Source organism: Epinephelus fuscoguttatus, linkage group LG23 (assembly GCF_011397635.1).
Source record: "Epinephelus fuscoguttatus linkage group LG23, E.fuscoguttatus.final_Chr_v1".
NCBI classification, from domain to species: domain Eukaryota; kingdom Metazoa; phylum Chordata; class Actinopteri; order Perciformes; family Serranidae; genus Epinephelus; species Epinephelus fuscoguttatus.
The window spans coordinates 17,277,024-17,291,809 of record NC_064774.1 but is presented as its reverse complement, the minus strand read 5'-3'; the positions used below and the strand labels follow the sequence as shown (position 1 = coordinate 17,291,809).

General features: G+C 41.0%; 1 protein-coding gene across 1 annotated transcript; it reads right to left on the bottom strand.

The window, feature by feature from the left end:
* Window positions 1-358: 358 nt before the first annotated feature.
* Window positions 359-14,766, bottom strand: ripk3 (receptor-interacting serine-threonine kinase 3). Its single transcript, XM_049567786.1, has 13 exons — window positions 14,674-14,766; window positions 11,988-12,151; window positions 11,739-11,907; window positions 11,487-11,642; window positions 10,198-10,346; window positions 9,672-9,721; window positions 6,745-6,906; window positions 6,541-6,623; window positions 6,360-6,423; window positions 4,695-4,759; window positions 3,929-3,980; window positions 3,601-3,800; window positions 359-1,753 (listed from the first exon to the last, which is right to left on the bottom strand). Exons 2-13 carry the CDS (start codon window positions 12,143-12,145, stop codon window positions 1,532-1,534), a joined length of 1,530 nt encoding a protein of 509 aa, XP_049423743.1. The 5' UTR covers window positions 12,146-12,151; window positions 14,674-14,766; the 3' UTR covers window positions 359-1,531.
* Between the last annotated feature and the right edge of the window lie 20 nt (window positions 14,767-14,786).

Here is a 14,786-nt window from a genome sequence, read left to right as displayed (position 1 = left end):
GGTGGGGTCAGAAAATACAGAAAGTGGTGCATGAGGCTTCATTTGGCCAACACTAGGAACTAGTGCTACACACTCATCAGCCACTTTATTATACACCTGCTCAACTGCTTGTTAATGCACATAGCTAATCAGCCAATCAAGTGTCAGTAACTCAATGCATTTAGGCATGTAGACATGGCCAAGACGACCTGCTGAAGTTCAAACCGAGCATCAGAATGGGGAAGAAAGGTGATTTAAGTGACTTTGAACGTGGCATGGTTGTTGGTGCCAGACAGACTGGTCTGAGTATTTCAGAAACTGCTGATCTACTGGACTTAAGCTGATTTAAAAAAAAAAAAAAAAAAATTGAATACAAACATAAAATGTATTATTATTTTTTATTATGAATCAAAGTCAAAAGTACTTTTTAACTATTACAATGTCCAGGAACTTTGTTTCCTTTGCTGAATATTTCCCATTAGTACCTTCAGGATTAAAGAATAAATCTGGGAATATTCGAAATTTTTGTCATTGTCAACAAACCCCATGATCCTATCAGAGACGTATCCTTAGAGATAAAGCTTTTTTTTTTTTTTGCATACTACACACAATATCACATAAATATTCCACACATGCGTGTTCCAACACTTCACTGAAGCTACATCATGCTTCTACTGAGTATTCAAGGTGCCTGCTTTCAATGGCAGCATCGACACATCAACTGCAACATCCTGCATTTTACTGCAAATCATTTTATATACACCTCAAAGTAAAAATCAATGCCGTGTTTGGTATTTGTAGAAAAATAATTCAATTCATTTTCTTGGCTGCACTTCTTGTGTTTGTGAAAATATAGCCACACAAGCACACATAAGAATAAAAGACACCAAATTAATGCATTTAGTACAAAAAACATTTGTGCTTCCTAAAAATATCTTTACACAGTATAATCTGATTATCAGTATTTAAGGGCTGGATCAAAATAATACTTGCAATTTGTTTTTAATGTTAGTTTTAACTTCCATGACACACCAAAGGGGCAGCCATATGTGCACCTGGCACTGAGGCTGAAATAAAAACAACAGAGGTTATATATCAACCTCTTTTGATTAATAGTCAGTCTGCTGTTAAGGGTGATTTTTGGCACATGACTGCGAGCTGGCACTAAGACTGTGGATATTTTTTGTTGACCACAGTTGGCGGAAAAGCAAAACCATATGACCAGACTTGGCTCCCATTTAAACTGCTGACAGGGCAAAAAAAGGTGTGAGGTTTTTGCTCATTGGTTTTAAATTCTTTAACAAAAGAAGCAAAATAAATAAAGACTGTTATAAAAAAATAGCAAAATATTCTATTAAAAGCCAGCATGCTACTAAAACATCTGAATCCTGTCCAGATTTGAAAAGCAGAAACAAAGATTTTTTAAATGCATTCATACAGGGAGCCTCTCGTACAAACCACAACCTTCCTCTTGTGCAAGTAAGGATAAACCCAACATGGAGAACTGTGACAGAAAATTGGAGAACTTAGAATTGAAGAGCTGCATGTGAAGTCAGCCCATGCCTCCTGTCTTGTCCCTCCAGCTTCCTGAATGTGATAGCGGGAGGTTGACCCTAGATGGTGCTGTTGGGTGCCGTTTCCTATCTCCAGGGTCACAAATTTGAATGTGCATGGTGTTGTTGTCGCCTTGCTGAAGTCCAGTGACGTTGCTGAAGCGGATATGGACTGCAGGGGCAGGGTGGCTGGGCAAAGTGTCAGGGCTGGAGTACTGACGCTACAGATACAAAAATGAAAAGGGTGAGAAAATCAGCAGCAGTTGACGTTGATATATTTATTCCAGTCTTCAATAAATGAGGTGTTCATGAGACCTTATTCTCTTAGAAACCAAGTTCCACAAACAGCACCTATACTGATTTCCAATTACCTGTAGTGCCATTTAGCCAACATATTCTCACTCCGACCGTCACGTGTTGACATTTGGTCATGGACTTGGTACGTCCAAGGTGGGTGTGTTGGGTGTTGACGTTCTGGGACGCCTTGTCAAATTCTGCCTATTACATGCATTGTCTTCTTTCAAGATACACTTCTGTTTTCACAGTAAATTTAATGTTTACATACAGTCTCTCTCAAAATAAACATACTATGCTGGTACAACAACGCAAATTGTCGGGGTATTTCTTCAACAACTAACGCACAAGTATGGGGTTTAGAAAAAAAGAACAGGATTTGGTTTTAGAATCTTACAGGACGTGAACACCGCTCTCCCAGGTGAAAGTCGGTGTTTGTTGGACCCGCCCACCCTACTCGGACTTTCGTCACTTCGTCACTTCGTTCTTGTCCCACAGCATTTCCCCCTGATGCGGCCGAGTGCCATTAAACTATAACAGTGACCGGCCGCAAATCATGCCAACATTAAAGGATGGCTATTTTTGTCAGTGTCTGACGCCGCAAGTCACTGCCCAAGCGCCAGATTTCAACGTCAAGTGAGACTGGGTTGGTTTATCAGTCTAAATTGTTTTGGTGTGAGCCACTAAGTGTTGAAGATATCGGCTGTAGAGATGTCTGCCTTCTCTCCAGTATAATGGAACTAGATGGCACTTAGCTTGTGGCGCTCAAAGTGCCAAAAAATACATTTGAAAAACTCAACAGCACTGTCTCTTTCCAGAAATCATGACCCGGTTATGCAAATAATCTGCAGACCTTGCTTTGACCAGTTTCATGAGGGAACTATTTTTTTTTCTACCAAAAATACATCCACCAACTGTAGCCCCTTTTACATTGCCTGTTCAAGTCGGGAATAAGGCGTTGTTATGCTGCCTCACCATTCTGTACAAAAGGTACGATCGCAGAATGGGGGTTGTCTCATCCTTAAGCCGTTAGCGGAGGTAGTACCAACGTCAAAACTGTGTCTGCATAAAAGGGACAGCTGGCAGGACGGGACCGTGGACAGGCAGAGTGTGATGTTTTGCTCTCGTGTTATGCATGCAACCCATGGCGGGAGATTTAAAAAGCTCCGATAGCAGTTAGCAGCTAACTCAAACAGGAAGACCAGCGGGTCCGGGAGCTCCTTACCCTCCAAGCTGAGGAGGACACCATTATTATTTACATTTTGAGCTGTCTCAAGCACAGGCTTCTCGTCTGTGAATAGATGCACGTGTCCTTCTGCGTGGTGATGTGGTTGGCAGGTGTAGTTCGGTAGAAAGAAAATAGTTCCTACATGAAACTGCTCACAGCAAGGTCTGTGGGTTATCTTGAGTAAATGGGTCATGATTTCTGGAGAGACATTGCTGTTGAGTAGTTTTTTTTTTGCTTGTTTTTTTTTGGCACTTTGAGCACCACAAGCCGAGTACTATCTAGTTTCATTATATTCAAGAGAAGGCGGACATCTCTACAATCAATCTAGACTGATAAATTGCATTACAGGTAATAGGAAAAATATTAAATTCTGATTTAGGGGTGAACTTTCCCTTTAATAAGAATTCATTTTGATTTAGGTGGATATACTACCTTGATTTTGTGAATACCCTTTAAATAAAGAAAATATACTGTGTTTTTAATGCAGTTGCTCTCTCTCATTGTGGAATGTGTTTTTAATGCAGTGATGCAAAGTCAAAAACCCACTTGGTACGGTGGAGACAGGTGTTTCCTAAAAGCCAGCTGGGAAGGTTTTGCTTGTGTTTTGCTTTGAGATGATCTCCCAGCCAAGGGAGAAGGCGGCGATGATCGAATGGGGCAAACAGAAGACTTTTTCTCTTTGTATTCCGTCGCCGGGCGGCTCATGTCACCATAGCACACGTTTGCAGGTCGATACGAAGGCGGATCTGAAAGGGAAAACATTGATCTGAAACCATGACACATAATTTGTTTGTCTGATTTGTGATCTAAAAACAAAAGTTTCCCTCCTGCTATGGGAGCTTCTGTGCAGCTTCAACACCAACTTCTTTCTTACCTCTGATTTTTGCTGGGTCTCTTTGGTTTGTGGTCCACCTGCCAGACATTTCCTGCAACAAAGGAGATTAAAAGTTGCACTGTAAACACATCATAAGGACTACAGCTAATTACCAGTTTGTATATATATTTTGCTAAACAGGAAATAACTGGTTGGTATTCTGCTTTGGTGATCCAAGACAAAAAAGATTTTCTGACCACATTAAAGATTTGCAAGCAAGAAATCAATGAGTATTTCTGAAAATATTGAACTATAAACTATTATGAGATAAGAATATAAGTTAATACACACTCTGAAACTCATACTCTTGCTTATATTCATATTAACTTTCTGTCACAGATTGCCTAACCATGATCCAAACTCTGGGCTATTCGCTGTGTCTCTTTCCTGTAAAAATTCCCCTGGCGCAGCAGGAAGTGATGCATGTAACATTTCCCCCGTGGCAGCAAAAAAAAAAAAAAAAAAAAAAAAACCCACCACAGCATTGACCAATTTGTGGCAAAGAAAAAAACAATCTGTCACAGACCACATTGTGAGTCGTTCCTGGGGCTAAAAGAAAAACAACTTCATCAACACTGACCTAAAAAGAGACTGAATGATGATGTTAAAGTGTGTTGACAATTAAGGATCCTAGATTGTGTTTTGTAACTGAGTCTTTAAGTAAAACTAATTGAAATATTTAGTGTTTGTAAAAGACAGGAAGTAAATGTTTCTCTGATGGAGTCTCAGCAGGCTGCAGTGGCCGTCAAAAATGTTTGAAGCTCACCTGGATCGGTGGGCCACGCGTCGGCACGCTATCACAAACGGTCAGTTCTGCGAAACGTTCAGCCACTGCAAAAAAATAAAATGAAATAAAATGATGAAATGTGAAAACGAGTGCTGCGAATTGGCATTTCTACGTGGTTTAATCGAAGTCAGTAAGTCAATCTACTTCCTGACTTTAGAAAAGTTTTGACAAAAAGATTTTAAGTTCCTGTTGCTGAAAACACAAAACTGGAGACATGTTATGAACACCACACCACACCACAAAAGAAAGATGAGTAATAGAAAATGTTGGCATTTTGGGAAATATGCGACACTACTCTCATGTCCATACGCTAAATATGATGCTACAGCTAGCCGCTTATTAGCTTAGCTTAGCATAAAGACTGGAAACAGGTGGAAACAGCTAGCAAGATATAGTGTTCCAGCTAGCTTGACTCTTGTACAGATTCAACACAGTATGATGTTTTAGTGAAATTAAGGGCGCATTCACACCAGGATAGTTAGGGAGGCTCGGTTCGATTGGGTGGGGAATGCCAAAAAATTTCACACCTTCATTTGGTTCAGTTCACTTTCACACTGCACTTTTTAAAGTGGACCAAACCACTAGAAAAAAGCATGAGGAAGACGAAAATCCAGAAAACGGAAATCCATCCCCTTCAGCCAGCTTGGTCACCACAAAAACATTAAAATGCACTGTGCTCTACGTCACTTCCTGTCTTTGGTTCGCTGGATAGTCCATTTGCATATCCCACTGTAAGCGAACCACACCAGGGTCCACTTGCAAGTGAACCAAGACCCCAAGTTTTCAAGCGGACCAGGGTTCACTCGTTTGGTCAGCACCAGAGTTCGAATGAGCATTCACACCACTCCATGGAAGCGGACCAAGGTTCATTTGAAGCGGACCAAATAGCGCCAATGTGAATGCGTCCTAAGAGGCGTTGGCAGGTGGATTTTGTTGCCTTTCGGGCTGAGCTAGGCTAGTCTTTCCATGTTTCCAGTTTTTCTGCTAAGCTAAGCTAACTGGCTAAAGTAAGCCCTTAAAAACAGCATTGGGCTTTGAAGCCAATTTTACATAGTGGCCACCCTGCTGAAAAAAACAGCATCAACCAGCTTTAGATATCAGCTGGTTTTAGTTGGTGTCAGGATGGTTTAGTTCAGAGGTAGTCAACCTGCAGGTCTTTAGCCTCTCTCCAGTGGCTCTGTGTGGCTTTTACATAAAAAAATATATAGAAAATGACCTGAAAATCAATTATTAAAAATATAAAAAGACAGAAATTTTTTAGAAATTTTTTAGAATTTTTTTTTAAAAAGGTAGTGAAATACATATGTGTATATATATTTTTTCTGTTTTTAGGAAAGGGTTAAGTCATTCCTATCCCCATTCATGATAGCAGAGGGCTAAACAGGAAGTTAGCAGCAGCAGGCAGCCTGCTTCAGGGCCCCACACTGCTGAAGATCCGGGGATATTTATATCGCTAAAATCAAGCTTTATTTGCTTTACGGAATGAACAGAATCAAATTTTCTTTACACATCCATGGGCTGAAGCTTCCGAGTTAGCTTACAGACATGAGAGTAGTAGTTTATGTTTCAGAAAGTAAATAAGCATGATGTAGAAAAATCATCTTCTAAAGTTGCGGGATTTAAGCAGGTACCATAGAAACAGACCTGCAGCCTGGGTGACCTGAACCCTCTGAACCTGTCCAATCTTTCTTTCTTCTTCCCTTTGGTCCTGGAAAGAGGAAGAGAAAGAAGTACATGATAAAAATAGTAATCTGCTGCGTCATGCAAATTTTTTTTACACCATCTTTGCATAACTTGAGTGTTTATGAAGAGATTAGTTCCCCACCAGTTGCTTCACCACATGGTGGACAGCATCATGAATGGCATGCTTGTGCATCTTAAACAGTTCCTCTGCCTCAGTCGTGCACTCTGTTGGACATAACATCGATTAAAGATGTAACATTAAGACTGGCCAGGCATCACGAGCTTCTAAAGGTATATTTTATGTGTCATTTAAGAGTTTTAGAGGTAAATAAAGGAGTTTTCTTACTGAGAGCGGAGGGCCTTTGTTTGGGTCTTGTGTCCCAGCATCTCTCCATGAGGTTAATCAGCCCTGTCAGCCCCGCAAGCCCCGCAGCCTGGGACCTGATCTCGTCCAGTGATGGACGGTCTCCCTCTGGGATGCGAATACGCACTAAGCTGGACTTTGCATCTACAGTGGAAGAAGAATTTAAAAGGCTGTCAGAGTGGCTTTGAGGTTAATAAGACCTGAATATACAGTGGTGGAAAAAAGTTTTCGGACACCCTTAAAATTTTACACAATCTCAAATATTATCATGAAATATTTGTGGAAAAATCATTTTTGTGTTTCAAAAGGTGTGGCTGCATTAGTCAGATACAAACAAATACAAATTATATTTTTTTGTTTATTGTTTACAAGAAAAACTAACAAAACTAAATTCTTGACAGTTTCAATATGTCAGTTCTCAACATTGTCGGTATCAAAGTCAACAAATAACAGAGAATGTGTTCAAAACTGAACAAAAAATAAATAAACCATCACATCATCAAATTAATATTTAGTAGTCCTGTCATTGGCACGTAGTAGAGCTCTAGTCCTGGCTGGCATGTTCCCCACGAGCCTTTCACACTGTTGAGAGGTAATCTTGTCCCAGTCTTCTTGAATTACTGCTTTTAATTCTTCTAAATTCTTTGGTTTATGCTTTGAAACAGACCTTTTGATAATCCACCACAGATTTTCAATGGGGCTCATGTCCGGGGATTGAGCTGGCCACTCTAATACCTGGATACTGTGCTCCTGCAGCCAAGTTCTACTGGCCTTGGATGTGTGGCAAGGGGCATTATCTTGTTGAAACATCCAGTTTTTACCTCGACAGAACAGTGCACGCGCAGAAGGGAGCATGTGGGTTCCGAGAATGGTACAATACTTGGTAGAGTTCAATGTGCCATCACAGACAGTGAGATGACCAACACCAGCAGCACTCATGCATCCCCAAACCATGATACTGCCTCCACCATGCTTGACAGTAGGTACTGTACATGCTGGAGATAATGCTTCGCCTGGCCTTCTGCGTACCCTCACATTAGTAGGAGGAAGATAAAGCTGGAAACTGGACTCATCTGACCACAAAATCTTCTTCCAATTCCTGGCTGTCCAGTTCTTGTGTGCCTGGGCCCAACGACGCCTGGCTAACCTCTGTCTCTCATTGATCAGGGGCTTCTTGATAGCCTTGTAGGACCTTAAGCCATGATCTAAAAGTCGGCCATGTACAGTGCGGGTGGAACACTGGACACCAGTTTGGTTTGACCACTGCTGCTGAAGCTCCTGTGATGTCATTCGGCGGTTTTGCCTGCACATGCGGATCAGGATGCGGTCATTTCTTGCTGAAGAAACCCTTGGGCCCAGATCTTGGTTTGTCTTCCAAGCTGTTGGTTCGTCTGTATTTCTGCAGAGTGTATCCAACTGCTGAAGGACTGCATCTGCACTTCCTGGCTATCTGGCGGCAGCTGTACCCTTCCTGGCTGAGAATCTTTATCTTCAGGTGCGTTTCCTGCATTAGGTTCCTTGTTTTAGCCATTTTTGTGTCTGAAGAACTTTCAAATGTGCTGGCTTTATGTAGACACAAAGCTTGGCAACAAAAATTGTGTCTTTTAATAAAAAGAACAACAATCATCACTGGTACCAAAATGACCCAATACTCAAAATTTCTTATGTATTTTTATGGAACCAGTCAATTTTAAGTTTTTAATGGCTTTTTTAGGATTTATTTAGTATTTTGGCTGTGACTGTACTAAAAGAAATTGCACTTGAAGACCTAAGAGTGATTCTTAATGCAATATTTCACAAATGCATGGGGTGTCCGAAAACTTTTTTCCACCACTGTAAGGTGTGGGTTGATGCTTACATTCAGATATGTCTTCATACTTTGCCTAAAGCTTCATTATTGTATATTTTTATATTAACAATGGATCAAATGACAACATATAATGCAGAAGAAGCTGCTCATAGAGGCAAATCCATAGATTTCACCCAACTCTGCAGATCATCTCAGGAGGGTGGGTTTATTTGTCTTTCTACCAAGCTCAGTCGTATCACTACGCAGAAGGAAGCGTGCATCTACTCATGGATGAAGGACTCATGTTCACGGAGGCATGAGATGTAAACATTAATGGCATCCTCCTCGGCTGAACTGTAAAGTTAGCTAGCTCAGTGGTGCTAAGTGAGCTAGCAGCAGATGCACGCTTCCTTCTGCGCAGTGACCCAGTTGGCTTGTATAGTTTGGTAGAGAGAAAATAGTTCCTGAATGAAGCACACATCTACTCATGGATGAGAGGATCATGCTTGTGAGAGCGCGAGATGTAAACATTAATTGCGTCCTCCTCGCCTGTACTGTAATGTTAGCTAGCTCAGTGGTGCTAGGTGAGCTAGCAGTAGATGCACACTTCCTTCTCATTGGTGCTAGGGTAGAAAGAAAATAGTCCCTACGTGTCATGAAACTGCTCACAACAAGGTCTGGGGAATATCTTGAGTAACTGAGTCATGATTTCTGGAAAGAGACACTGATGTTGAGTTTTTAAAATGTATATTTTTGGCGCTGTGAGCACCACAAGCCGAGTGCCACCTAGTGCTGTTACATTGGAGAAAAGGCAGACACCTCTACAACCAATACCTACAAAAAAATCTTGTGAATTAATTCAAAAGGCAGTCTTGTTAACATTGCAATCCAATAGCTTTTAGTCCACGTGACTTTTGTTTACAGGCTTATACCCTGCCGTTCAGAGCCAAGAAAACAAACAGTAGGTGTGGTTACATTCGTAAAATCCTGCCATTCCTGCACCATGTTTCATAAAGCAAACAAAATACGCTCACATGAGGGAAAAAACATAAAGAGGAGGATAGATTTTTTAAAGCATAGATGGTGAGAAAGAGGCTAAAAAAGGCAAAGACACACTTACGTGCATATGGTTGTTTCCCTGTGACAATGGACCATAAGAGAATACCATAACTGAAAGACAGACAGAGAGTTACATGCCAGGATTACTACTTATGCCATAACAATCACACCCTGGTTGACTGATGGAATGTGATAATGACAACATTCAATGACAGCAATGAAACCAGTGTCAGAGTATTTGGAGTCCACATGGGAGATGTTGAAGCATTTGGGTGCGGTTTGGCAGATGAAGAAGTCACCTGATTACCTGGAAGTTTGAGCAATGACAGTAAATGCCTTTACTGAATACTGAAACCATTCCCCTCATCTGTTAAAGGACTATGCCTCCAATATATTGAATTATTGTAATGACGCTTCAGCCTCAACACAAAGCTGATAAATGACCCTTGCTCATGTTTTCATGTACTAAATTTTCTCCTCTGGTACAAAGTCCATATAACATCAGAATGATCACATAAAGCCTTTCAAATTAAAATTATGCGTCATTATTTGTCATTATATGATGTGTTGGTTCGGTGCTCCTGTACCTGTAGATATCAGAGGCTTTCGTAGGGCTGTATGATATTTGAAATGCCTCTGGTGGCATGTAGTTGATCGTCCCTCCTTCCTCTTCACTGTCGTCCTTGGAAGCCCGTGTGACGCTGTGGTAAAACCGGGCAAGGCCAAAATCTGTAAGCTGGGGAGAAAATAAGCCGGAGACAGAGAGCTCAAAGGTAAATGATGGCCAGCAGTCAAATGTAACTAAGTACATTTACTCAGGACCTGTGCTTAAGTACAAATTTGAGGTACTTGTTCTTGAGTATTTTCTGTCCATGCCACTTTATACTTATAATCTACCAAATTTCATAGGGAATATTGAAGTTTTTACTGCACTGCATTTATATTTGACAGCTTTAGTTACTTTACAAATTAAGATTTTTGTATACAACACATACAAAGAACTTACAAAGTATGATATTTAGTAGTTAATGACTGATGAGGTCTATCTGACCCAAGTGTTGCATCTATAACAACGGGAGCCAATTAACAGTGAGTGGATTATTTTTCTAATAAAATATTATCTATTAATAATGACAGGAGTGTGGGTTGTTTAACTCAGGATATTTCTTGACCTCAGCAACAAATCTCTCATCATCTATTCTTGGTCAAACACAAGACACAGCAATAGCAACAGATTTCTCTTTATGCATCCATGGTGAGGAGAAGAGTCGAGCTGCCACAGGAGCAGAGAAGAAGAGCTGCTATGGGAGCTGGTATGTACAAGCTGAGAGCGAGTGTGGGGAGAATGCATTTAATTCCGGGGGCAGGGCAGCTGGAAATAGGACAATGTCATTAAGTTCTGCAGGGTGGCATGTCCAGGAGCACCACCTCTGCTGTGGCATTGTACATTGAAAGTAATAGGGGTGTGGGGTTTTTTACGTGCAGCATTTTCATTGGCCCGTTGTTCCCTCACCAAAATTTAGCCTAATTTTGGAGCTTTATTTAGCCCACTTTCTAACAAGCTATGCCGACTTGCTACCAATGAATGCCTTAGATTTTCTAGTTTCATAAGATAGCAATGTCTCCGCACTTGCTTGAAAAATGAGGGTGCCAGAGCTTCTTTAATACAGTAATATTGGTGTAATATTGTAACACTGGGGAGGGCATGGCTCCCCTGGCCCCCCCTTGGAGGCACCACTGCATACATGACTTACAGGCTCCACATTGTCTCCATAGAGACTGAGCTGCTACTGTCCACAAGGCAGAGTGCAAACTAATATAACAATATAAAGTAAGCAGGATGAGGCCTCGTCTTCCCTGACAGCCTGGGACTCACCTTGGCATTGAGATAGGAGTCCAGCAGCACATTGCTGGGCTTCAGGTCCAGATGGAGCAGGGGAGGAGACAGACTATGGAGGAAGTTTATTCCCAGAGCCACTTGGTGAGCCAGTCTGAAGACCAGCGGCCACAGTGGAGCTCCACCTAAGGTTTCCTGGAGGATTGTTTCCATAGTTACAGATGTACAAATAGTGGAGATTGTGCTTTAAGCAAAAGATATGAGTGGCCCACTTCTTCCACCACTGTATACCTGTAGGGTGGCCAGCGATCCTCTCTCCATGAACTCCATGACCAGGCCGAGTTGTGCTGATGAGCCAGAGTTGGGCACTCGACCCCTGAAAACCCCTCGGACCTGAATAACAAACGGACTGCTTCCTTGACGCATCATGTCGATCTCACGCAGTAAAGCCGCACTTTTCCTGTGTGTGTGTTTGTTTGTATTATGAATAATTCACAACTTCATTTAAATGTAATCAGAAAGCTTTTTGTGACTGCTTACCCGTCATCAAAATGAAGCAGTTTGATGGCCACATCACAGCCCCACTGACAATGCCTAGCTTTGTAGATTTGTCCGAAGCCCCCGGAGCCAATCACCTTCCAGCCCTGCAGGCAGGAGTCTTCAATCATAATTGGAGCTGCACAGCTTTGTAGTTCCATAGTTCACTGGAGGAGGAAATAATTCATGATAACCAAACCCTTAGAGGCCAGAACAATGAAAAGCACAGTTCCTCTTTAATAAAGAGGATCTTACCAGTCACTCAATCATGGAGGCTGGTTTAATTCTTGGATGTGTCAGTGCCCAGTTTTGACTTTTTGACCTTTAGTCTAGTTAAAGACAGCCATTGAAATCAAAAACACATATTTTACCTCTTACCTGTAGTGCTATTTATCAGTCTAGATTGTTTTGGTGTGAGTTGCCGAGTGTTAGAGATATCGGCCATAGGGGTGTCTGCCTTTTCTCCAATATAATGGAACTAGATGTGTTTAAAGCACAAAAAATACATCTGAAAAACTCAACTGCAATGTCTCTTTCCAGAAACCATGACCTGGTTCCTCAAGATAATCCACAGACTTTGTTGTGGGCAGTGTCATGTAGGAATTATTTTATTTCTACTGAACTACAACCACCAACCGACTTGCTGCACAGGAGGAGGCACGCTGTTAGCTAACCTGGCACCACTAGGCCAGCTAATGTTACACCTCAGCCGAGGAGGACGCCATAAATGTTTACATGTCACGCTGTCACGAGCACGAGCCTGTCATCCATGAGTAGATGCAGGCTTCCTTCTGCACGGAGATATGGTTGGCGAGTGAAGTTCAGTGGAAAGAAACCTCAACCCGATTAGGTGGTGGAAAGATAAAATAATTGAGTTTAAGCATTCTAAAGACAGTCCCTGAAGCAATGGGGGGGAAATTTAGGGGGAACTTTGGGGGTTTAAGGACCTTAGGAGGTTAACTATATGTATGTGCTTTATCTTATGAAATCATATCAAGGATCAACTTTGAATGGAAGTGTAACGTCTCTTTACCAATGCTCAGTATTTCTTTGTATCATGTTTCTCTCTTTTTACGTTCAAAGTATTTTCAATTAGTTTTTCAGAATATACAAATTACAGTATGAAATATAGTTTGACGCATTTTAATAAAGTCCCATCCCACGAGTAACCGTAGCCTGTTGCACCATTACAAAAATGCCATATGACATATCAAAGTACAAGTTTAATAGTAAATATGACAAATGACTAATAACGTCCTGGCACCGGAACTTTCATTTGGTACGCATTTTTAATTTCTCCTAGCTATTTGGGATCAGTAGGACCTGATAAGTATAAAAAACTAAACACTGTCAACAACAATAAAGTCCCAAGGTCCTTCAGCGAGTGCTGCTCCAGTGTCTTAGCTCCTTCCTGTTGCTAAAACTGGGCAAATTTGTTGCCGTATCAAACTACAAACATTATTAATCATGAATAAACATGTGTATCATCCATTAAATTTCATCAGATTTGTACCTTTGTACCATTTTTGTGTCGGAAGCTGTTACTGTGCTCTTACTACCACTAGATGGCACAAAAAAAGTGTCCATGAATGAGGACGAGAGGTCTGAGCTAAGTAGAATCAAGTATAAGGTCAAGTAAACCCGAAATTTGATGTCCTCATATGAGGACACAGGGTCTCAGGAGGATAAATACACAAAGAACTTGTATATCTATACATATGATATTTCTAAGGCGTCCATCTTTTCTACCTGATCTAGAACTGGTTTAGACTCCTCTCTCCGTAGCCTGTTGTACATTTAATGCCTTTAAAATAAGAGTTCCTCCGGACAAGATAGAGTCGTGTGGTTCCTCTACAGATGACTAAACACTTGAACTTAAAATCTATCGATTATTGTTATTATTTTTTTTAATAAATCAACTGTTTGGTTCATAAAATGACAGTAAGTGATGAGAAATGCCCCTCAAAATCCCCCAGCGTCCACTCTCATATCTTCAAACTGCTTGTTTTGTCACCAATAATCTAAAACCAAGACATACGTCATTTATAAAACAGAGAAAAACAAGAGATGCTCACATTGGAGAACCTGACACAGCATTTTATGCGTAACTAATGCATCATTGATGAATAATGATAAAGAATCTTCACTTTTTCTCTTCAGCTTAACTTCTCAGGTGGTTTTTTAATGGTTTCATATGTCACCCGGGGGGCACATATATTCTACAAGCACCATACACACAGTCAGCAGGAAACCACATTGCTTGTTATTGAGGCTACCTAACTCGTATCAGAAAGTCCCGGGCAGTGGACAAAATAATAGGAACACCTGTAAAATGCAGTAATGCTCACTAATACTTTTCCTTGAGATTGGGTCAGTTTAACTCTCTGGTGCTTTGTGCTGTTGTATTTAATTACCATATACTATATGGTACCTTCTATGTTGTCCACCCTCCTGAACTCTTTCTATTTTAGTTTAAAAGTAAATGTCTTGAACCTACAAGCTTAAACACAACAGATCTGCATTATGTAGACAAAACAGGTCCATATACACGAAAAGACAATATCAGATAAAAGGTGAAAACCACAACACAGTCTGACGATTTCCTGATCAAATCAACACCACAGACACTTAAAACACTAATAAGAATGTTAAGGTGATTTTTTTCTTTTTAAATGGGGAAACCACTCACCCTTAGGGATATACTCTTCTTCCTCATCATTCAACCGTATCGACAGAGAGTGTAAAAACCCTGCTGCTCATTCAGTGACTTTCTACTCGCAGTGGCAGCAGCTCTTGTTCCAC